The sequence below is a fragment of the Oncorhynchus masou genome, chromosome 10, assembly GCF_036934945.1.
Source record: "Oncorhynchus masou masou isolate Uvic2021 chromosome 10, UVic_Omas_1.1, whole genome shotgun sequence".
Classification (NCBI taxonomy): Eukaryota; Metazoa; Chordata; class Actinopteri; order Salmoniformes; family Salmonidae; genus Oncorhynchus; species Oncorhynchus masou.
This window is the reverse complement of record NC_088221.1, coordinates 3,647,373-3,673,571: the sequence shown is the minus strand read 5'-3', so window position 1 is coordinate 3,673,571 and position 26,199 is coordinate 3,647,373. Positions and strand designations below refer to the sequence as shown.

Sequence of the window (26,199 nt, the reverse complement as noted above, 5' to 3'; positions counted from 1 at the left end):
CCCAAGACATTCTAACCTTTACCAATATCAGGGGGGGTAGCATTTTCCGCGGGGTATGATATTTATTTCTCTGTAATTTTCACCTCGTAGTTATTGTATCATTTCAGATCCAAAGTGCCAAACTACAGAGCCAAAACAACCCAAATGTATCATTTCAGATCCAAAGTGCCAAACTACAGAGCCGAAACAACCCAATTGTATCATTTCAGATCCAGTGCCAAACTACAGAGCCAAAACAACCCAAATGTATCATTTCAGATCCAAAGTGCCAAACTACAGAGCCGAAACAACCCAATTGTATCATTTCAGATCCAGTGCCAAACTACAGAGCCAAAACAACCCAAATGTATCATTTCAGATCCTATCTGCCAAGTTAGATGTCACCCATTGCTCCTCTTTAGTGAGAATATCAGTGTACTTTCTAATTGGACTAATGACTAAGAGCGAGACCAGCTCAGAGACCTGAAGAAACGGTCTAGTTTTTGTCCGTTATGATCTTCTCTTCCCCTCTTCATTGTTTGCTCGCTGTCTCTATATCACTCTTTCTCTCTCACTGTCTCCTTCACCTTTTCTCTTTCTATTTATCTCTCTCCCTGTATCTCCTCATTTCTTTCCACCTCCCCCCCTCCCTCTCGCTCTGTCTCCGTCTCTCTTTCTCTCTCTCAGAATGTTTTCATTGCGGTCATCATTGAAACGTTTGCTGAGATCAGAGTTCAGTTCCAGCAGATGTGGGGGTCCCGAAGCAGCACCACCTCTACTGCTACCACACAGGTACTGTTACACACACACACGCACGCACGCACGCACGCACACACACTTCAATCGGAGCCACATTAGAGTATGTATTTATAAAGCCATAACACTGTCAAATTATCAAATAACATCACAGGTAGGAGACTTCCGGTTGTTCAGAGTAAGACTTGCTCACTGGGCTGAGCAAACAAAGCCAGGGCAGAAACATTGCTATGTCAGGTTTGATTAAATCTGCTCCTCCAGTCTCAATGTTACTGGTTCATCCGCCCACTCTTCATTGGTATCCCAGCTGCCTGAACAATATCATGGCGAGGAGAGAGGACATTTTCTATTTCCCTTTCTCTCCTGGCTTATTGAAATAAGGGCTCGCAATCAGATTTAATTCAGCAAATGCACTATCCTACCCTCTGGGGTTCAGTGCATATGCCCAGTGTTTGAAAATGCATATTTAATGTGAAAATGGCCTTTCTCTCATCCATACTATTTTCATGACTCTCAAATGTAATGATGCTTAGTTATGCAAATGAACAGGTTTGGGGCGGAATGTCAGACATCATATGGAGCGATGGTTAGAGGACGGGAAAGGGCAGGAATGGCATAATACACACACACACACTTTAAAAAACAAACAATTCATTTGCTGCTTTGTAGAGATTTCTACTTGAACTTTTAACATTGCTTCGGGAAAACGACTGTATTTTATGTATAATATGTGCTGCATGGAGAAAATCATGCCTTTCTGAAATTAAAATGCATTAACACTCCCTTAACACTTGAACCGCTAAAGCAGTCTTTTTTTTACGCTGCCTTTTTTTTAACGCTGTAGGCGTTAGAATCGTAATATCACAAACAGAACTGGAGTTCTGTCAGGACCTTTAGGAGGGCATGACATTTTTTGAATGGTTTTCACCCATTGTCCCTCCTTCTCCCAACAGTAGAGCCTGTTTTGCTCCTTCTCCCAACAGTAGGGCCTGCTTTGCTCCTTCTCCCAACAGTAGGGCCTGCTTTGCTCCTTCTCCCAACAGTAGGGCCTGTTTTGCTCCTTCTCCCAACAGTAGGGCCTGTTTTGCTCCTTCTCCCAACAGTAGGGCCTGCTTTGCTCCTTCTCCCAACAGTAGGGCCTGCTTTGCTCCTTCTCCCAACAGTAGGGCCTGCTTTGCTCCTTCTCCCAACAGTAGGGCCTGCTTTGCTCCTTCTCCCAACAGTAGGGCCTGCTTTGCTCCTTCTCCCAACAGTAGGGCCTGCTTTGCTCCTTCTCCCAACAGTAGGGCCTGCTTTACTGCTTCTCCCAACTGTAGGGCCTGCTTTGCTCCTTCTCCCAACAGTAGAGCCTGTTTTGCTCCTTCTCCCAACAGTAGGGCCTGCTTTGCTCCTTCTCCCAACAGTAGGGCCTGCTTTGCTCCTTCTCCCAACAGTAGGGCCTGTTTTGCTCCTTCTCCCAACAGTAGGGCCTGTTTTGCTCCTTCTCCCAACAGTAGGGCCTGCTTTGCTCCTTCTCCCAACAGTAGGGCCTGCTTTGCTCCTTCTCCCAACAGTAGGGCCTGCTTTGCTCCTTCTCCCAACAGTAGGGCCTGCTTTGCTCCTTCTCCCAACAGTAGGGCCTGCTTTGCTCCTTCTCCCAACAGTAGGGCCTGCTTTGCTCCTTCTCCCAACAGTAGGGCCTGCTTTGCTCCTTCTCCCAACAGTAGGGCCTGCTTTGCTCCTTCTCCCAACAGTAGGGCCTGCTTTGCTCCTTCTCCCAACAGTAGGGCCTGCTTTGCTCCTTCTCCCAACAGTAGGGCCTGTTTTGCTCCTTCTCCCAACAGTAGGGCCTGCTTTGCTCCTTCTCCCAACAGTAGGGCCTGCTTTGCTCCTTCTCCCAACAGTAGGGCCTGTTTTGCTCCTTCTCCCAACAGTAGGGCCTGCTTTGCTCCTTCTCTCAACAGTAGGGCCTGCTTTGCTCCTTCTCCCAACAGTAGGGCCTGCTTTGCTCCTTCTCCCAACAGTAGGGCCTGCTTTGCTCCTTCTCCCAACAGTAGGGCCTGCTTTGCTCCTTCTCCCAACAGTAGGGCCTGCTTTGCTCCTTCTCCCAACAGTAGGGCCTGCTTTGCTCCTTCTCCCAACAGTAGGGCCTGCTTTGCTCCTTCTCCCAACAGTAGGGCCTGCTTTGCTCCTTCTCCCAACAGTAGGGCCTGTTTTGCTCCTTCTCCCAACAGTAGGGCCTGCTTTGCTCCTTCTCCCAACAGTAGGGCCTGCTTTGCTCCTTCTCCCAACAGTAGGGCCTGCTTTGCTCCTTCTCCCAACAGTAGGGCCTGCTTTGCTCCTTCTCCCAACAGTAGGGCCTGTTTTGCTCCTTCTCCCAACAGTAGGGCCTGTTTTGCTCCTTCTCCCAACAGTAGAGCCTGCTTTGCTCCTTCCCCCAACAGTAGGGCCTGTTTTGCTCCTTCTCCCAACAGTAGGGCCTGTTTTGCTCCTTCTCCCAACAGTAGGGCCTGTTTTGCTCCTTCTCCCAACAGTAGGGCCTGCTTTGCTCCTTCTCCCAACAGTAGGGCCTGCTTTGCTCCTTCTCCCAACAGTAGGGCCTGCTTTGCTCCTTCTCCCAACAGTAGGGCCGGCTTTGCTCCTTCTCCCAACAGTAGGGCCTGCTTTGCTCCTTCTCCCAACAGTAGGGCCTGCTTTGCTCCTTCTCCCAACAGTAGGGCCTGCTTTGCTCCTTCTCCCAACTGTAGGGCCTGCTTTGCTCCTTCTCCCAACAGTAGGGCCTGCTTTGCTCCTTCTCCCAACAGTAGGGCCTGTTTTGCTCCTTCTCCCAACAGTAGGGCCTGTTTTGCTCCTTCTCCCAACAGTAGAGCCTGCTTTGCTCCTTCTCCCAACAGTAGGGCCTGTTTTGCTCCTTCTCCCAACAGTAAGGCCTGTTTTGCTCCTTCTCCCAACAGTAGGGCCTGTTTTGCTCCTTCTCCCAACAGTAGGGCCTGCTTTGCTCCTTCTCCCAACAGTAGGGCCTGCTTTGCTCCTTCTCCCAACAGTAGGGCCTGCTTTGCTCCTTCTCCCAACAGTAGGGCCTGCTTTGCTCCTTCTCCCAACAGTAGGGGCTGTTTTGCTCCTTCTCCCAACAGTAGGGCCTGCTTTGCTCCTTCTCCCAACAGTAGGGCCTGCTTTGCTCCTTCTCCCAACAGTAGGGCCTGCTTTGCTCCTTCTCCCAACAGTAGGGCCGGCTTTACTGCTTCTTCCGACAGTTGAAAGTGCAGAGCCCAGCTGATAATCATCCAGATAATTGCCTCGAAACCTAAACTATACTGAATCTAATTTCACACATAGAACAGATGAAATAAATGAAGTAAAAGAGAATGGGGGAGTTGATGAGCGAGGGGAAGCGAACGATGCATAATTATGTAATCACCAATTGTGAAGTAAGAACAGAGAGGGCCATACTATTGTATTCATCCATTCTAATCATAATCTTAAAATGGTATGTACCATATGTCAGTCCACCGAATAAAATAAGTCTTATCTGTGTACTCTGGCATACTTGGAGTAGGCTACAATGAGGGTGTGCAAGGGGAGAATTGTCACCATGGACAAGATATACACCTCACTGTCTTTGGGAACAAGTTTCTTGCAAAGAAAACAAGTCTATGAACAATGTGAGAGGGGATATCGCTCCCTCTGTGCAAAATAAGGCACCTGCACAGCCGTTGTACTCCAAAACGGTGCTGAAGAATGACAAGACAATGGGAATACAATAAAGGGAACACAATTAAGGGAAAACCAGAGACAACTTTGTTTGGTTGTAGTGCAAATGAATGTCTAAGTGTGTCACGCAAGTGAAAGATACGAAAACAGCTAAATGAAATCCAACTGATGCCATTGTGTGAAGATGCACACAATATAAGCACAAGCTGACAATCATTTACTATTTGACTGCTGTCATATCGACACTTATATTCATTGTAATACCATTATAGCTTTTGTGCTGAGGCTCTCCGCTAATAAAATTGATTGTCCACTTGAATTTGAGCTTTTTTACATATAGGCTACAGTAACATAAACTAATGAAAATCATATTGTTATTTGAATTCAAATGCAAATCATATTCTAATGTTCATAAACACAACCAAATGCCTACATTTTGATCTCACTCCTAGGACAGACCAGAGACTTAGATTTGTAATTTGGCTAATTGTTTTTCACCTCGAGCCATTATGTGTCAGCATTCTGATTATGATAGCGCACAGGGCTGTGGGCCTGAAGGTTGTTGGTTTGCCAACCACTGTGGACCAGCTTACTCTCGGATTTTGACATCAATCTGATTTCAGTTCGCAACCCTGATAACTGGTTTTACACAAAATTACAGAATTGGAGCGGATTGTTGTAAGCCTATTTATCAGTTTGTCCTACCTTCATTGGGCAATATCATTCCTCTGTCACGTTCCTCTTTTACAATTTAATTCCAAATGTATGCACATAGCCTGTCTTGGAAACTTACCTTTAGGACCAGTACGATTCGCGGGCTAAAACAAATTAATATAGGCTATCAATGTTTATTTCCATTCAATGTATATGTATATCTGATAAATGTATATTTATACTGAACAAAAATATAAACACAACATGCAACAATTTCAACGATTTTACAGAGTTACATATAAGGAAATCAGTCAATTGAAATAAATTCATTAGTCTCTAATCTATGGATTTCACGTGACTGGGCAGGGGCCACTGGGGAGCCAGGCCCAGCCAATCAGAATGAGTTTTTCCCAACAAAAGGACTTTATTACAAACATAAATACTCCTCAGTTTCATCAGCTGTCCGGGTGGCTGGTCTCATACAATCCCATAGTTGAACAAGCCGGATGTGGAGGTCCTGGGCTGGCGTGGTTACACATGGTCTGTGGTTGTGAGGCCAGTTGGACGTTCTGCCAAATTCTCTAAAACAACGTCGGAGACTGCTTATGGTAGAGACGGGACATTAAATTATCTGGCGACATCTCTGGTGGACATTTCTGCAGTCAGCATGTCAAGTGCACGCTCCCTCAAAACTTGAGACATCTGTGGCATTGTGTTGTGTGACAAAACTGAGTGAATCAAGTGCACTATACAGGCCTGTGTGTTTTTGAGTATGGTTGTGTGTATGGGTATATAACCTGGCAGAGAGAGTGGAGCGGTATGCCAGTGTTCAAACAGACTCCAAGTGTTCACACACACACAGCTCTTCCAGACATTTGGCCGGCTGTCAGCGCAGAGCCAGACACAGCCTACAGGAGATAGGGCAAATGACAGACATACACATGAGTCATACTGAGAGTGGGAGAGAGTGTGTGTGTATGTGTGTTTTTGGGTGGGTAGGTAGGTGTGTATTGTTGTACGGGCCTGGCAAAGAGTAGAGCAGTATGTCAGTGTTCACACAGTCTCCCTCCCCTCACACACACACACACTCTCTCTCTCTCTCTCTCTCTCTCTCTCTCTCACTCACTCACTCACTCACTCACTCACTCACTCACTCACTCACTCACTCACTCACTCACTCACTCACTCACTCACTCACTCACTCACTCACTCACTCACTCACACACACACACACACACACACACACACACACACACACACACACACACACACACACACACACACACACACACACACACACACACACACACACACACACACACACACACACACACACACACACACACACACACACACAATGAAAGAGCAACCAGTGAAGAACAAACACCATTGTAAATAGATCCCATATTTATGTTGATTTTTAAAAATCTTTTGTAGTTTCACTATTCGTTCCAACACTGTATTCGTTATAACACTGTATATATACATAATATGCCATTTGAAATGTCCCTATATTATGCCCCTATAACAGCTAATGGGTGTCCTAATAAAATACCAAGAGTGGGCGTGTGAGGGGAGGGAGAAGGTGTGAACACTGGCATACTGCTTCACTCTCTCTGCCAGGTCCATATACCCTCACATCCACCAAAAAAACAGATACACACTCCAAAACACACACACAGACAGAAAGTGAGACAGACCTGCCCATCAGCGCAGCGGATCTGACTTTGTTGACATAAGACAACACAGCACACATTTTTTTACTTGAAAATTACTGCACCAAACATCACAGCCCTGTGGCCTTCTAGAGTTCCACTTGGTGTTTCCTTGGGGATGCCAATCGAGCCCGCGGAGGGTGAAGTGGGAGGAATGGATGGAAAGGGAGATAATTGTAGCTTGTGATACATGGTTGTATCACCTATACTTCAGTTAACTGCACCCATTGTTGGCTTAGAATAAAAGTTTGTATTAAGCTACCTAAATGGAAAACAAGACTAAGGGGTGTAGGTAGGGAGAAGGAGGAAAGGGGAGAGGAGGCATAGGACAGGTGTAGAATCAACAAAGGAGGAAATGATAGGGAGGAGGGTCGAAGAGAGATGGGAGTAGAAGGAGGAGTAATGAAAACAGGGATAGGAGAAGGAAGAAAAATAGGATGGACGAGGTGTATGAGAGAAATAACCATTCTCGACCATACGACTACTTATTTTAGAATTTTCACAGCAAGAATCAGGACACAGTGAATCGGGTCAGGGAATACAAGTGCATTTTTTCTGTTCTAAATGTAGCTCATCCTTTTCAAAGATTGAGCAGCACTGATTTGTTTTCTTACCTTTTCCCAATTCTCCCGAGAAAAGGTTGAACCTGAAAGTGTTGGTGGTTGTCAAATCTCTCTACCAAAACATTGTTAAAAGTTAACGGAAAGTCGAAATCTCTACAAAGCAACAAAGGAATCACAGCTCTTTAAAGGAAGGTATAATTGTATTCTGTAACAAAGTCTTCTGCAGCCTTTCTCCACTTTAATGTTGTTGTGTATTAGGGTTAGGTTGACACCCACATTATAGCAGTGGATTTTAATGGTGCCTTAGTCCCTCTGCATCGTAACACGGACAGATCATTGGAGGATAGAAGTACATTATTTCTTTAGCTTCCGCCATCAAAATAATACAAATTCAAGGAAATGCTTGTTTGTGTAGCATTTTAAGTTTGGTTTCAATACATTTACCATTTTCTCTCAAATATTTACCACATCGAAGTTCATGATCCAACCGTAAAATGTATTTTATGTTGTGGTTGTTGATTGTATGTCTGTATTCTTATGCAGATTGTCAAATATCAATATCCCACTGTGGAGGTTTGAGCTTAACCATTCACATCTCATTTACGACAGTGAAGGTTTATAGAGCAATTTCAGTGCCAACAGAAATTTTATTTGAATTCTATCGTTTTTCCGTTGTATAAGGATATGGAATTTTATATTTTTTCATTTGGAATGCACAATTTGAATCATTGCATTCATACATTTAACTTCTATTTCATGATTTGAAACTGATTTTAATGAATATTGCATTCAGTTTTAAAAATCAATTTCAATTGAATATTCAAATGCAATATTTATACAGCATTTATAGAGTAAATTCAGTTTCAGTATGGTAGATATTGCATTCATTGTCTGTGAATCAAGTTTACAAACTATAATTTCAAGTTTATCGAAGTTTCTTATATTCAACTTCTCAGAGGGGTGCAACTGCATCTATGGTATTGTGCAAGGTTAAATTGAGTTCCTCAGTTAGGTGGTTAACTGATTTTTGTCCTCTGGCATCCTTGGGTAGACAGAGGGAGTCTGGAAGGACATCAAGGAATCTTTGTGTTGTCTGTGAATTTATAGCACAACTTTTGATGTTCCTTGGTTGGGGTCTGAGCAGATTATTTGTTGTAATTGCAAACGTAATAAAATGGTGGTCTGATAGTCTAGGATTATGAGGAAAAACATTAAGATCCACAACATTTATTCCGTGGGACAAAACTAGGTCCAGAGTATGACTGTGATTGTGAGTAGGTCCAGAGACATGTTGGACAAAACCCATTGAGTCGATGATGGCTCCGAATGCCTTTTGGAGTGGGTCTGTGGACTTTTCCATGTGAATATTAAAGTCACCAAAGATTAGAATATTATCTGCTATGACTACAAGGTCCGATAGGAATTCAGGGAACTCAATGAGGAACGCTGTATATGGCCCAGAAGGCCTGTAAAAAGTAGCTATAAAAAGTGATTGAGTAGGCTGCATAGGTTTCATGACTAGAAGCTCAAAAGACCAAAACGTCATTTTTTTTTTGTAAATTGAAATTTGCTATCGTAAATGTTAGCAACACCTCCGCCTTTGCGGAATGCACGGGGGATATGGTCACTAGTGTAGCCAGGAGGTGAGGCCTCATTTAACACAGTAAATTCATCAGGCTTAAGCCATGTTTCAGTCAGGCCAATCACATCAAGATTATGATCAGTGATTAGTTCCTTGACTATAATTGCCTTTGAAGTAAGGTATCTAACATTAAGTAGCATTAAGTTTGCCCAACCTAGGTCGAGGCACAGAAACGGTCTCAATGGGGATAGCTAAGTTGACTACACTGACTGTGCTTGTGGCAGACTCCACTATGCTGGCAGGCTGGCTAACAGCCTGCTGCCTGACCTACATCCTATTTCATTGTGGAGCTAGAGGAGTTAGAGCCCTGTCTATGTTGGTAGATAAGATGAGAGCACCCGTCCAGCTAGGATGGAGTCCGTCACTCCTCAGCAGGTCAGGCTTGGTCCTGTTTGTGGGTGAGTCCCAGAAAGAGGGCCAATTATCGACAAATTCTATCTTTTGGGAGGGGCAGTAAACAGTTTTCAACCAGCGATTGAGTTGTCATCACTCCCCCTAACTGGGAGGGGGCCAGAGACAATTACTCGATGCCGACACATCTTTCTAGCTGATTTACACACTGAAGCTATGTTGCGCTTGGTGATCTCTGACTGTTTCATCCTGACATCGTTGGTCCCGACGTGGATAACAATATCTCTATACTCTCTTCATTCGCCAGTTTTAGCTTTGGCCAGCACCATCTTCAGATTAGCCTTAACGTCGGTAGCCCTGCCCCCTGGTAAACAGTGTATGATCGCTGGATGATTCGTTTTAAGTCTAGTACTGCGGGTAATGGAGTCGCCAATGACTAGAGTTTTCAATTTATCAGAGCTAATGGTGGGAAGCTTCGGCATCTCAGACCCCGTAACGGGAGAAGTAGAGACCAGAGAAGGCTCGGCCTCTGACTCCGACCCGTTGCTTAATGGGTAAAACTGGTTGAAAGTTTCTGTCGGCTGAATGAGCGACACATTTACATAAGTATTCAGATCCTTTACTCAGTAATTTGTTCAAGCACCTTTGGCAGTGATTACAGCCTCAGTTCTTCTTGGGTTTGATGCTACAAGCTTTGCACACCTGTATTTGGGAAGTTTATCTCATTCTTCTCTGCAGGTCCAGTTGTCTGGTTGGATCGGGAGTGTTGCTGCTCAGCTATTTTCAGATCTCTCCAGAGATGCTCGATCAGGTTCAAGTCCGGGCTCTGGCTGGGCCACTCAAGGACATTCAGAGACTTGTCCTGAAGCCACTCCTATATTGTCTTGGCTGTGTGCTTATGGTCGTTGTCCTATTTGAAGGTGAACCTTTGCCACAGTCTGAGGTCCTGAGCGCTCTGGAGCAGGTTGTCATCAAGGATGTCTCTGTACTTTCCTCCGTTCATCTTTGCCTCAATCCTGACTAGTCTCCCACTCCCTGCCGCTGAAAAAGATCCCCACAGCATGATGCTACGACTGCCATGCTTCACCGTAGGGATGGTGCCAGGATTCCTCCAGATGTGACACTTGGCATTCAGGCCAACAAGTTCAATCTTAGTTTTATCAGACCAGAGAATCTTGTTTCTCGTGGTCTGAGAGTATTAAGGTGCCTTTTGGCAAACTCCAAGCAGTTTGTCATGTGCCTTTTACTGAGGGTTGGCTTCTGTTTGGCCACTACCATGAAGGCCAGATTGGTGGAGTGCTGCAGAAATGGTTGTCCTTCTGGAAAGTGCTCCCATCTCCACAGAGGAACTATAGCTCTGTCTGAGTGACCATCAGGTTCTTGGTCACCTCCCTGACCAAGGAACTTCTTCCCTGATGGCTCAGGGCGTCCAGCTCTAGGAAGAGTTGGTGGTTCTATACTAATTCAATTTAAGAATGATGGAGGCCACTATGTTCTTGGGGTTCTTCAATGCTGCAGACATTTTCAGATCTGTGCCTCGACACAGTCCTGTTTCGGAGCTCTACGGACAATTCCTTTGACTTCATGGCTTGGGTTTTGCTTTGACATGAACTGTCAACTGTGGGACCTTATATAGGCATGTGTGTGCCTTTCCAAATCATGTCAATCCAACTGAATTTACCACAGGTGGACTCTCAAGTTGTAGAAACATCACATGGATTATCAATGGAAGCAGGATACACCTGAGCTCAATTTTGTGTCTCATAGCAAAGGGGTGGAATACTTGTGTAAATATCTGTTTTTTATTTTTAATGCATTTGGAAACATTTCTAAAAACCTGTTTTGGCTTTGCCATTATGGGTATTGTGTGTTGATTGTTGATTAATTGTTTTTTTTCATCAATGTTAGAATAAGGCTGCAATGTGACAAAGTGGAAAAGTCAAGGGAGCTGAATATTTTTCGAAGGCACCTTAAATATTGAATTTGAATATTAAATCAAATTGAAAAAAAAAAGTTAACTTAATGCAATTCAATTCAGTTTCAAATCATGAAATACAAGTTCAATTTATGAATTCAATGATTTAATTTGTGCATTCCAAATTCCAAAATATGACATTCAAATTCAAGAGTCTAATACAAAGTAAAAAATTATGGAATTTAAATAACATTTCTGTTGGTACTGAAATCTTTCCATAATGGTTTTCAAAATCTAAAAACATTTTTAGATCGGAAACAACAGTATTTTTTCCTCAAATAAAATAGCTTGTGTTGGGGGCTCCCGAGTGGCGCAGCGGTCTAAGGCACTGCATTGCCTGCAGTAATGCTGGAGGCGTTACTACGGTCACAGGAGGGTTTGGCTGGTGGGGCTTAACTTGGTTCATCGTGCTCTAGCGACTCCTTGTGGTGGGTCAGGTGCCTGCGAGCTGACCCCGGATGCCAGTGAACAGTGTGTCCTCCGACACGTTGGTGCGGCTGGCTTCCGGGTTAAGCTGGCGGGTGTTAAGCAGCGCGGTTAGGCGGGTCATGTTTTGGAGTACGCATGACTCCACCTTCTCCTCTCCCGAATCCGTTGGGGAGCTGCAGCGATGAGCCAAGTTCGAATAATTGAGGAGAAAAAAGGGGTAAATACCCCACAAAAATGGCTTGTCATATGTTCCTCAGTGAGCAATTTGTTTACGTCTGGCGTCAAGACGGAGAGTTCTACGACCTTGAAAACAATTCATATTTTCTGTCGCTATCAAATGTAATTATATTCATGGCGTCACGCCCCAGTCTTTTATTTATTTAGAGACAAAAAAGGCAATTAGTCGGCGCAATACGGCAAGCTGTCAGTCACGGGGGCTAGCGCAATACGCCTTTTACTGTTTTCGTTTGACTCGAGTGGAAGAAGACTGATATTCCACTAATAAACTGGGGTCCTTGGGGACTGGGAGGATGTATGACTTATCAATCATAGAGCATGTATGAAATGACACTCTATTCCCAAAATATATAGATTTCTTTCCCCAGACCTTTTCAAGTGACACCCTATTTCCCATAAAGGCCACCGGCTCAAAAATGGTGCACTACATGGGGAATAGGGTGTCAGATGAGCACCTCTGCAGGTCTGAGATTACACATCCATCATTACGTTGTGTTTGAGTACAGCAGTGTATGCTATAAACCACTGATTGACACAACTGAGGGGAAAGGACCTGGGTTTTCAATAATACTTTCAGAGTATCTTTCAGAGTTTTTGCTGCTGACAAAAGCATGTGTTGGTTTTTGAACATACACACAGCAAAGTCATGGTGCATTTTTTAAGATGAATGTGTAGGTTGACTGTGTGTCTTTTCAATTTAGCCCAAACTGGCAAGACTGGTACTCCTCTGCCTCCTATCCCAGTCACCTCTCCTCCTGCCCACAAGCCTGGATGCTAGTCTGTTTGTGCTTGTAGCCAACCTGTCTATGTTTTGGGTGGCAATGTAGCATTGTTGATTGCAATGTTGGTCAGACAGCCAGACAGGCTGTCCATACAACTGTCAGAATACAGTATGTACACGTACACACGTGTGTATGCACATGCACAGACACACAAACAGACAAGTATGTTTGTTTGACAAGGATGGGAACAGAACTCACAACGTCCTCAGTCTTCGTTCCAAAAACAGTATGTGTTTGAAAGGGTGTGTGTGTAATCATGCGTGTATGTATTTGTGATTGATGCAACTCCACAATCCAGCTGCCTGGTGTGTTTGAGACCCCTAGATGTGTGTGTGTGTGTGTGTGTTAGAGCCTGTGGCTATGTGTGTGGTCCCTCATGTTTTGTCTTACTGGTCACAGATGTTCCATTAGGACTGCCGTAGGGTGTGTGTCTGTTAAAATGTGTGTACATGCTTATTCTGACAGTTGTGTGTGTGCATGACGGCTTTTGTGTGTGTCTAACGTCTTGTGTTTGTGGACGCAGATGTTCCACGAGGACTCGGCTGGAGGATGGCAGCTTGTTGCTGTGGACGTCAACAAACCCCATGGCCGTGCACCAGCCTGCCTCCAGGTACAGACCTCTGAGATAATAGCAGCACCACACTCATCACTCCTGAATTATCACATGAACACACAGACACGTGTGCTCGTCCCCAAACAAGGCCAAATTCTATTCAAATACAAATTCTTTGGGACAGAGCTCATTCGAATTAAACCCATTGTGCTTTGCAAGTGTTCATTTTATATTTACATTTGAGTAATTTAGCAGATGCTCTTATCCATAGCGACTTAAAGGCTCTTCATGGTCAATCCGAGGTCTGCAGTGGCCGTACAGCATTTTCTGCGATGTGGCCTCCACAGAAGTATTAGTATTTCATACTTGCGCTTCGAGGAGCTGTCATACGCGACTAATGAATTGGTCTGCACCGCACCGCTCATAGTGATTCAGGGCTAATCGCTATAGCCATCCAGCTAATTACAAGCAACTGGCTAAACAAAAGGACAAGATGTTGGACAAGATGTTGGAGTCTGTTTCCCTGTGCTTGACATAGGAGCTCAACCAAGATTGTATGAAGTAAAAAGGTTGCACTGTTTTCCCACCTGCATCTCCATCCCTATTACCCCCCAGCAAAATTAGCCTACATTTTTAGGCTATTGTTTCTATGTGTATTTCACACTATGTTGAGGTAAAGGATAATAATGCTTGTATGGAGGTCAAACCCCAACACATGTTCATGTCATCAGCCAGCTGCATACGGTTAAAAACTACTTTGACTACCACCACTGATTTCTGTATATTTAGCATTCACTTTCTCTAAACCTGAAAAGGGACAACTAATAAATGTTATGCAGTGAAAATAGCCAAATATATACACATTTGATTTTAGTAACCGCATTGTGGGCCTGTTACAATACAAATATCCACTTTGTTAGATCAGATTTGTTGAATGTGCACCAATTCAACGTCCGTTTATCCCCTACGGTCTGCATTCCATTAACCGCTTTAGCGCATCTATCACTCTCCCAAACACATTTTTGTGTCTTTGAAGTACCTACACAAGGTATCCTGATTAGCCTTTCATCAAAGTTCTCCATGTTTGTTGTCAAGGAAGTGAATTTGTGAAGTGCAGGATGTACCGCCCCTGTCTACCATCAACCAATCATGTCAATGCGGAGCTATGCGGAGTGCTCCGCGTTGTTACAACATCTTGGAGGTGCACGGCATTGCCGTACGGAGCTCGATTTGGCCACTGCGAGCCTGCGGAGGATCCGCAGTTGCGCCACACCCTCTGTAGGGAGCCTCCATAAGGCATTTTCGGATCAAACATAAATTGGCTTTTATATTCAGTTCATTCAACTTAACAAATAAACAACCACATATCAAAGTCATAGCAATAAAACATTTTAGAATGTTTTAAAAATACAAATACATACATTTTGACACATCTTTAATGTATTTAGTAACTTTGTAATGTTGCCCATCTCTATACACACACACACACACACACACACACACACACACACACACACACACACACACACACACACACACACACACACACACACACACACACACACACACACACACACACACACACACACACACACACACAGGTTGAGGTCAGTTAGCCTCTATGAGGAGAGAGAGGAGGACAGGGGAGGGAGGTATGATAAAAAATGAAAAGAGAAGTGAGTCAAGTGAAAAGAATGTGGCACCTCGGCTGTTTGTGACAGTTTCTGTGTGATTTATCTCCCCCAAATAGTGTGCCAGTAATGTACAGTAGGCCTAGCTATTCACTGTGCCAGTAATGTGCTATTCACTGTGCCAGTTTGACGAAACATTTGTCCTTTTTGGCAGTCTGAGCTAGCAGAAGCAGCAGGACAAGATGCCACCATGGTCTGTCTGTCTGTCTGTCTGTCTGTCTGTCTGTCTGTCTGTCTGTCTGTCTGTCTGGTTTTGAAGGAGAACTCTCACTCACCCACACACCACCTTTCTGTTTCAGTGGTGGGTTATGTAAACCAACTAGAATAAGAACGAAAGTTTCGTTTTCTGATCACATTCCCGTCAGACATTCCCAGTCTACTAAACATGAAACAGACAGAAACGACCCATTTAAAAACAATAAAATAAGAATGTTGTTGCAAAATTAATTACAGTTAAGGCAGTTGCCTTTCCCCTTTAGAAAATCTAGCGCTCCCCATAGAACATAGTTTACTTCCATTCTAGAGGAAGAACAGCTCCATTTTCAATGGTGCCTTAATGTAAGTTCTCCTTCAAAATCAGACCAGTGACAAAGAGACACACAGACAATGGTGGCATCTTGTCCTGCTTTCTGCTTCTAGTTCAGACTGCTAAAAAGGACAAACGTTTCTTCAAACTGGCACAATAGATGACAAACACACACACACACAACTCCCCTCCCGACAGGCCTCTCCGACACACACAAACATAGCTTGTCACCTCATTGTGGTTACATTTCCCTGTGTGACTTCAATAGGCACGTTGAAACAACTTAATAATGTGATTTTAAATGAGACGAGCCCTGCCAGTGTTTTAATGCGTAGATGTGGCTGTAATGGCAAGGCTTGTGATGACCGATGAGTTTTAAATGACATATAAACGATAGCTGTGTTGTTGTCGCCTCCTGGCCGGACCGATCAGAATGGTCGGGCTTTAAAGATAAGGGGAAAGCAGCAGGCATGGCTTACAGCTGTCACAATGTTGATGCAGGAAAGGCCAAGCACTTGGTGTGAGTGACTGCCAACAGCGAGAGCGAGAGGGGGCGGGTAAGAGGAAAAAGAGGGGAGACAAAAAGAGAGGGAAGATAGAGAGGGGATAGAGTGAGTAGCTGGAGGACAAACTCCCAATGATGATGTATTATAATGTAAAAATTATCCACACGTCACAAAGACAAGCAAGCAGAAAAACACACACACACACACACACACACACACACACACACACACACACACACACACACACACACACACACACACACACACACACACACACACACGCACACATGCTGGTATGAAAGGCCAACTACTACTTCCAAGCTGTTCTACAGATTCTTTCCCCAAGCTGTAACACTGCCATAACAGTTAATGAAATTACTAACCGGACTATTGCATTGACCCTTTTAGCACTGACTCTATGCACACTCACTGGACACTCACGCATACTTACACAGACACTCCAACACACACACACACACACACACACACACACACACACACACATACACACACACACACACACGCGCACGCGCAAAACACATGCAAAACACACACTACATACGCTTACACACGCAAAACACACACACATTCATATTGACGGCACAGACACACACTTTCACAATCTTCACATACGCTGCTGCTACTCTGTTTATTATCTATCCTGATTGCCTAGTCACTGTTACCCCTACCTACATGTACATATTACCTCAACTATCTCGTACCCCTGCACATTGACTCAGTACCGGTACTCCTTGTATATAGTCTTGTTATTGTTATTTATTGTGGTACTATATTTTTATTTGAGATACTTTAAAGTAACCACTGTTTGCCTTGGAGAGCTTATTCAGTCAGCGCATGAAACTGCTTCGCCAGGCCAAATACACATGAATATCTTAAGTCTTTATATCTGTTATAGACATGTTTGTGCAATGGCAAACCCATAGGCCGTCAGGGTGTGACATGTTTGCGATTCAGAAAGGACAGCCGTAATGCAGCACACTCATGTAGGAGAGTGCACTTTTTGTAAAACACAAAGAGCCAGTGGTGTAGTGGAGGATATATGCAGGTATAAACCGTGTACCCACTTTTTTCACTTGGCATTGCATATGCACACATCTTAATCCCTATTGATGTGTATCAAAGTAGTGTAGTGGAGTTATACGACTTCAATTATCTATTACAATAGAGAAATAATGCACAAAGTAGCCTACACAATCGCAAAGCACGTGAAATATATTCTCAAGGGAGCCTCACACACAGCCTAGTTTCAGTAGAATATCATCTGCAGGGAGAAAGTGTGTGCAGCTCTCAACTGGTTGTTGCATGGAGAAAAAAAAACACAAAATAGCACAGTTGGTTAGGAGCAAAACGGAAGCCATCCATTTAGTTTGGTGCAAAACAGAAGCCATCCCCTCCGGCGCCATTCTAAGCAGACAAAAATGTGATGCTCTATAAAGAAAAGTATGATATAGAGTGAAAATCCAAAGAATCTGTATGAAAAGTCATAAAAAAACATAGGAAAAACATTGGATTAGCAGTCCATTCACTCATAATAAGCCAGTTGGTCCCAATAATAACAAAACAAAAAACATTTAGCATTTCCCAATCGAAATGTACAACTATTACTTCACATTGCAAAAAACATTTCACTCTTTCGCACACAAAGTAACAGGTGACCTAAAGTTTAAATGCAACAAGTTTCACACACAAGTTATTTTCAAAGAGATGACTAAATAACAGCAAGCATGCTGCAAAAATAAATACACACAGTTCCACTCACCAGATGATGATCATTTGAAACATAACTTCTTGTTGATAGTTAGTCTTGAAATGGGAGAAGCTAACATTAGCAACAACATCCTTTTTGATAACTCCTGTTGCAGCCACTGCAAACTAGCTGACAACAAAAGCTAGCTAAACCGTGGAAAAACTACTGCTCGCTATTGCACAGTGACCTATCAAAAGTTTCCATATGTTTTTGTAAAAATGGACCCACCCATTAAGTCAAAATGTGATTGCTTGATTCAACTGTCACTCCAAAATGTTGCCCCATATACAGTTGAATGGCAGATGCCTAATATCTTGCTTCTGATGGCTTAGCCAATGGCTGACTTAGCTAGGTAGCTTTATCTCCCGAGACTAGCAAAGAAAAATCCTGATTTGACCTTTTTTTCCTCTTCAGTTTTAACCCTTTCCTTTCCAACTAAACCTGAAGAAATTCAATCGCAACATTGTTGAAAATATGATTATTATTATCCTTAGCTCTTCTCTGAAGGAGTCGAATTCTCTTTGTTCACCACTGTGTTTGGGTTAGTAATAATTTGTAGCGTGTCTCTATTTTCCATCAGCATGCATTTATTCTATCTGAATGTCTAAAGAATCTGAAATATGAACACAGAAATACTGGACATTTTGATCTCTTATTATGGTGGTGATTTTGGTAAAATTAAAATCATTGTCTTGAATTGGAATCAAATTTGTCTGGTCTCGGTCTTGACTCGGATCTGTTGTTCCCCTCCTGGTCACCATCTTAACACTGTCTCACCCCCTCTCCAGTCTTGGTCTTGAATCGTATCACTTTAGGTGGTCTCTAGCAAGCATTTCCCAGGGGCTAGAGAGATCGTGTGGAATATTCTAGGTCCTCAGTGATCAGGATGGTGGGGTAGATGGATACATAGGGATGCAGAAATGCACCAACATGGTAATTGCAATACTGAACGAAATGTTGATAAACTGTAGTGTGCATCCAGATCCAAATAAGAATATAAGCAATGCGTCCCAAATGGCACCCTAATCCCTATATAGTGCACTACTTTTGACCACAGCCCATAGTGCACAATGTAGGGAGTAGGGTGCCATTTGGAATGTACAGTGGTGTCATAAGTATTCACCCCCATTGGATTTCTTCACATTAATTTTGTTGCAAAGTGGAATTGAAATTGATAGAATTGTATCTACACAAAATGCCATGTAATGTCACTCATTTCAGTAAACTCTGTGTGTCACGCGTCACTACTCCACAGCATCCAGCTTTCTGAGTAGAGTGTTGGGGGCTATTTTTTAAATGACATTGCCAAAGTCAAGGATCGGTAGGATAGTCAGTTTTACGAGGGTAAGTTTGGCAACATGAGTGAAGGAGGCTTTGTTGCGAAATAGGAAGCCAATTCTAGATTGAATTTTGGATTGGAGATGCTTAATGTGAGTCCGGAAGGAGAGTTTACAGTCTAACCAGACACCTAGGAATGTGTACTTGTCCACATATTCAAAGTCAGAACTGTCCAGAGTAGTGATGTTGGACGGGCGGGCAGGTGCAGGCAGCGATCAGTTGAAGACCATCCATTTAGTTTTACATTTAGTTTTACAATTGGAGGCCACGGAAGGTGAGTTGTATGGCATTGAAGCTCGTCTGGAGGGTTGTTAACACAGTGTCCAAAGAAGGGCCAACTCTATCAGAGAAGTAGTTGGTCAACCAGGCGAGGCAATCATTTGAGAAACCAAGGCTGTGGAGTCTGCCGATGAGGATGTGGTGATTGACAGAGTCGAAAGCCTTGGCCAGGTCAATGAATACGGCTGCACAGTATTGTTTCTTATCGATGGCGGTTAAAATATTGTTTAGGACCTTGAGTGTGGCTGAGGTGCACCCATGACCAGCTCTGAAACCAGATTGCATAGCGGAGAAGGTATGGTGGGATTCGAAATGGTTGGTAATCTGTTTGTTGACTTGGCTTTCGAAGACCTAAGAAAGGCAGGGTAGGATATATATATATATATAGGTCTGTAGCAGTTTGGGTCAAGAGTGTCCCCTCCTTTGAAGAGAGGGATGACCACAGCTGCTTTCCAATCTTTGGAAATCTCAGACGACACGACAGAGAGGTTGAACAGGCTCGTAATAGGGGTTGCAACAATTTCGGCAGATAATTTTAGAAAGAAAGGGTCCAGATTGTCTAGCCCGGCTGATTTGTTGGGTTCCAGATTTTACAGCTCTTTCAGAACATCAGCTGACTGGATTTGGGAGAAGGAGAAATGGGGAAGGCTTGGGCGAGTTGCTGTGGGGGGTGCAGTGCTGTTGACCGGGGTAGGGGTAGCCAGGTGGAAATTCACAGTTATAGTGGATTCATCGGTGGTGACAGTGTTTCCTATCCTCAGTGCAGTGGGCAGCTGGGAGGAGGTGTTCTTCTTCTCCATAGACTTTACAGTGTCCCAGAACTTTTTTGAGTTTGTGTTGCAGGAAACAAATGTCTGCTTGAAAAAGCTAGCCTTGGCTTTTCTAACTGCTTGTGTATATTGGTTTCTAGTTTCCCTGAAAAGTTGCATATCACGGGGGCTGTTCGATGCTAATGCAGAACGCCATAGGATGTTTTTGTGTTGGTTAAGGGCAGTCAGGTCTGGAGAGAACCAAGGGCTATATCTGTTCCTGGTTCTAAATTTCTTGAACGGGGCATGCTTATTTAAGATGTTGAGGAAGGCATTTTTTTTAAATAACCAGGCATCCTTTACTGACGGGATGAGATCAATATCCTTCCAGGATACCCGGCCAGGTCAATTAGAAAGGCCTGCTCGCTGAAGTGTTTCAGGGAACATTTGACAGTGATGAGTGGAGGTCGTTTGACCGCTGACCCATTACGGATGCAGGCAATGAGGCAGTGATCGCTGAGATCTTGGTTGAAAACAGCAGAGGTGTATTAGAGGGCAGGTTGGTTAGGATGATATCTATGATGGTGCCCGTGTTTACAGCTTTTGGGTGGTAGCTGGTAGGTTCATTGATCATTTGTGTGAGATTGAGGGCATCAAGCTTAGATTGTAGGATGGCTGTGGTGTTAAGCATGTTCCAGTTTAGGTCGCCGAGCAGCACGAGCTCTGAAGATAGATGGGGGGCAATCAGTTCACATGGTGTCCAGAGCACAGCTGGGGGCAGAGGCTGGACTATAGCATGAGGCAACTGTGATAGACTTGTTTTTAGAGAGGTGGATTTTTAATAGTAGAAGTTCAAATTGTTTGGGTACAGACCTGGATAGTAGGACAGAACTCTGCAGGCTATCTTTGCAGTAGATTGCAACACCGCCCCCTTTGGCTGTTCTATCTTGTCTGAAAATGTTGTAGGAAGGGATGGAGATTTCAGAAGTTTTGGTGGTCTTCCTAAGCCATGATTCAGATACTCCTAGAACATCCGGGTTGGCAGAGTGTGCTAAAGCAGTGAATAAATCAAACTTCGGGAGGAGGCTTTGAATGTTAACATGCATGAAACCAAGGCTATTACGGTTACAGAAGTCATCAAAAGAGAGCGCCTGGGGAATAGGAGTGGAGCTAAGCACTGCAGGGTCTGGATTCACCTATACATCACCAGAGGAACAAAGGAGGAGTAGGATAAGGGTATGGCTAAAAGCTATGAGAATTGGTCGTCTAGAACATCCGGAACAGAGAGTAAAAGGAGGTTTCTGGTTGCAATAAAATAGCTTCAAGGTATAATGTACAGACAAAGGTATGGTAGGATGTGAACACAGTGAAGGTAATCCTAGGTATTGAGTGATGATGAGAGAGATATTGTCTCTAGAAACATAATTGAAACCAGGTGATGTCATCGCATGTGTGGGTGGTAGAACTGAAAGGATGGATAAGGTAAAATGAGTAGGGCTAGAGGCTCTATAGTGAAATAAGCCAATAAACACTAACCAGAACAGCAATGGACAAGGCATAGTGAGGTTGGTTTGGGTAACAGCGATTCAGACAGCTAGCCAGGCCATCAGTAGCAAGCTAGCATAGGATGGAGGTCTGTTTTTAGACACCTCGTGCGTTTCCGTCGGTAGATTAGTGGTGTACCGTGTGGTAGAGGGGATCAATCCAATTGGCAAAATAGATAAATAGTTATCGTGACCCAACAAAAAATTGTCTGATAGACCTATTCAAATAGCATCTGATAAGACAGCTAACGATTAGCGGGCCGCAGATAGGCGTTCAGGTAACGTCAAGACGGAGGGGCCAGTTGGATTACTCCCTCAGGCAGATAACAATGGTAGTCCAGTCGTGATGGGTGGGGTTCCGCATCGTCAGTAAAAGGGGTCCGGATAGGTGATTGTAGCCCAGGAGTGGCTGATGGAACTCTTCAGCTGGCTAGCTCCGGAATAATTGATGTTTGCTCCAGGATCGACGTAAGGCAATAGTCACACGGATAGCAGCTAGCTATCTGCGAGAATGCGGCTGCACACTACTGTCTTTTATCGATGGTGGTTATGATATCGTTTTGGACCTTGAGCGTGGCTGAGGTGCACCTATGACCAGCTCGGATACCAGGTTGCATAGTGGAGAAGGTACGGTGGGATACTACATGGTCGGTGAGCTGTTTGTTCACTTTGCTTTCGAAGACTTTAGCAAGGCAGGGCAGGATGGATTTACGTCTGTAACAATTTGGGTTTAGAGTGTCTCCCCCTTTGAAGAGGGGGATGACCGCGGCAGTATTTCCAATCTTTGGGGATCTCAGACGATACAAAAGAGAGGTTGAATAGGCTGGTAATAGGGGTTGCAACAATTTTGGCAGATCATTTTAGAAAGAGAGGGTCCAGCTGATTTGTAGGAATCCAGATTTTGCAGAACATAATCTGTCTGGATTTGGGTGAAGGAGAAGTGGGGGGGGGGGGGGGGGTGCTGAGATGTTGGCCAGGGCAGGGGTAGCCAGGTGGAAAGCATGGCCAGCCGTGGAATAATGTTTATTGAAATGATCATTTATACAAGACAGTTAACCCACTGTTCCTAGGCTATCATTGAAAATAAGAATTTGTTCTTAATTGACTTACCTAGTGAAATGAAGGTAAAATAAAAAATATCCCAGAAACCCTAGACTCACTCCAATTTGCATACCGCCCAAACAGATCCACAGATGATGCAATCTCTAGTGTACTCCGCAATGCCCTTTCCCACCTGGACTAAAGGAACACCTATGTGAAAATGCTATTCATTGACTACAGCCCAGCGCTGTACACCATAGTACCCTCAAAGCTCATCACTTAGCTAAGGATCCTGGGACTAAACACTACCCTTTGCAACTGGATCCTGGACTTCCTGACGGGCCTCCCCTAGGTGGTGAGTGTAGGTAGCAACACATCTGCTACGCTGATCCTCAACACTGGAGCCCATCCAGGGGTGCATGTTCAGTTCCCTCCTGTACTCCCTGTTCACCCACGTCTGCATGGCCAGGCACGATTCCAATACCATCATTAAGTTTGCAGACGACACAACATTGGTAAGCCTGATCACCGACAATGACGAGACAGCCTACAGGGAGGAAGTCAGAGACCTGGCCAGGTGGTGCCTGAATAACAATCTATCCCTCAACATAACCAAGATTAAGGAGATGATTGTGGACTACAGGAAAAGGACGTCCGAGCACGCCCCCATTCTCATCACCAGGGCTGTAGTGGAGTAGGTTGAGATCTTCAAGGTCCTTTGTGTCCACATTACCAACAAACTGGAATGGTCCAAACACACCAAGACAGTCGTGAAGATGGCTCGACAAAGCCTATTCCCGAAGATGGCACGACAATGCCTATTCCCGAAGATGGCACGACAAAGCCTATTCCTGAAGATGGCACGACAAAGCCTATTCCCGAAGATGGCACGACAAAGCCTATTCCCCCTCAGGAAACAGCTGCAACATCAAGAGCATCCTGACTGGTTGCATCACTGCCTGGTACGGTAATTGCTCGGCCTCCGACTACAGAAGGCAGTGAATACGGCCCAGTAAATCACTGGGGCTAAGCTGCCTGCCATCCAGGACTTCTGCACCGGGCGGTATCAGAGGAAGGCCCTAAAAATTGTTAAAGACCCCAGCCACCCCAGTCAAAGACTGTTCTCTCTACTACCGCATTGCATGCGGTATTGGAGTGCCAAGGATAAGATTGCCTTAACAGGTAATCAAATGGCTACCCGGACTATTTGCATTGTGTGCCACCCCACAACCCCTCTTTTTACGCTGCTGCTACTCTTTGTTTATCATATATGCATAGTCACTTTAACCATATCTTCATGTACATACTACCTCAATCAGCCTGACTAACCGGTGCCTGTGTGTAGCTTCGCTACTGTTATATCCTCGCTGCTGTATATAGCCTAGCTGCTGTTATTTCCTCACTGCTGTACATAGCCTCGCTACTGTTATATCCTCACTGCTGTATATAGCCTAGCTTCTATTATATCCTCGCTACTGTTATATCCTCGCTACTGTATATAGCCTCGCTACTGTTATATCCTCGCTGCTGTATATAGCCTCGCTACTGTTATATCCTCGCTGCTGTATATAGCCTCTCTACTGTTATATCCTCACTGCTGTATATAGCCTCGCTACTGTTATATCCTCGCTGTTGTATATAGCCTCTCTACCATTATATTCTCGCTGCTGTATATAGCCTCTCTACCGTTATATCCTCGCTGCTGTATATAGCCTCTCTACTGTTATATCCTCGCTGCTGTATATAGCCTCTCTACCGTTATATCCTCGCTGCTGTATATAGCCTCTCTACTGTTATATCCTCGCTGCTGTATATAGCCTCTCTACTGTTATATCCTCGCTGCCGTATATAGCCTCTCTACTGTTATATCCTCGCTGCCGTATATAGCCCCGCTACTGTTATTTGTCACTGTCTTTTTTTCAGTTTTTTTTATTTCTTCACTTTGCTATTGTTCACCTAATACCTTTTTTGCACTGTTGGTTAGAGCCTGTAAATAAGCATTTCACTGTAAAGTCTACACCTGTTGTATTCGTTGCACGTGACAAATAAACTTTGATTTGACTGACAGACAGACGGAGAGACAGTCAATCACAAGTGGATCGACATCACTATTTCGGGAAATTCTCAGTGTAAGACTGCCATTTGTGGGCGGGCATAATTACCTGGCATCTGAAGAGCAATCACACCCGTTGCTTTCAGATGAAAATTGTGGAGAGTTGACAGGCAGACAGTGCAGTTCAATCTCGGGGCTATGCTGTCTCTGTATGTTTGCGGGGGAAGTGAAGTGTGGTGTTGTTTTCCGCTCTGGCAGCCTTTAGAGTAATTGGTCATCATACGATTAGAACATTCTAGGGCTGGCAGGTGGGCTCTACCTGCACTGTCTGTCTTTTCTGTCAGTCTGCATTTGTGTGTCAGTCTGTCTGTTTTCCTGCTTGTGCATGCATGCCTGTCAGTCTGTCCATTCTTCTTTCTCTCTCTCTCTCTCTCTCTCTCTCTCTCTCTCTCTCTGTCTGTCTGTGTGCCTTTTTGTCTGTTTTTTTTTTGGTCGATCCATGTGTGATTGACTGTCTCTCTGTCTACCTGTCAATCTCACTGTCCGTCCGTCCATCTATCTGTCTCTACGCGTGTCCGTCTTTCCGTCTGACTATTGGTACATTGCGATGCAGCAGGTAATTGTGAAAACAGCTGCTCATTCTGGAACCAGATCAGGACACTGTAAAGTTCCCTGATGAGGTGATGACTGCTACAGAAATAGCTTGGAACAGAAATAGCCATGACATGTATCATCTCAGTGATGGGATTGGTTGCCATTGATGCCAATGTACATACGATCCTGGATGAGCCCCCAAGAAGTGTGAACTTGCCCTGAACAACTCCTAATCTGACATGAAGCTGTAGAGGGGAACTGTCTAACCGACTTTACAACTCAAAATAGTTTTTTGTTTTGGGTTGTAGGTGTTGTGGATATTTCTTGTTTGGCAAAATAACCACACACTGTGAGAATACAGTGTCATCAAAAAGTATTCATACCCCATGATTTATTCCACATTTAGTTGTTACAGTCTGACTTCAAAATGTTTCATACCCATCTATACACCATACCCCATAATGACAAATTGAAAATGTTTTTAGAAAATGTGGCAAATGTATTGACAATTACGTCGTAACTTTCCTAGTTAAATAAAGGTTAAAAAAAATCTGTACGAATGTATTTTTATTTATCTAATTACATAAATATTCACACCACTGAGTCAATACTTTGTAGAAGCCCTTTTTGCAGCGATTACAGCTGTGAGTCTTTCTGGGTAAGTCTCTTAAGAGCTTTTCACATCTGGATTGTGCAACATTTGCCCATAATTACTCAATCTCTGTCAAATTGGTTGTTGATCATTGCAAGACAGCCATAACCATTTTCAGGTCTTGCCATAGAT

The 26,199-nt window shown here is 44.1% G+C and overlaps 1 protein-coding gene across 1 annotated transcript in view; it reads left to right on the top strand.

Moving 5' to 3' along the window:
• Positions 1-26,199, top strand: part of nalcn (sodium leak channel, non-selective) — a 271,182-nt gene that overhangs the window by 54,835 nt on the left and 190,148 nt on the right. The window contains exons 11-12 of the mRNA XM_064975662.1: positions 667-771; positions 13,297-13,383. Coding sequence (XP_064831734.1) covers positions 667-771; positions 13,297-13,383 — 192 coding nt within the window. The remainder of the gene's footprint in view (positions 1-666; positions 772-13,296; positions 13,384-26,199) is intronic.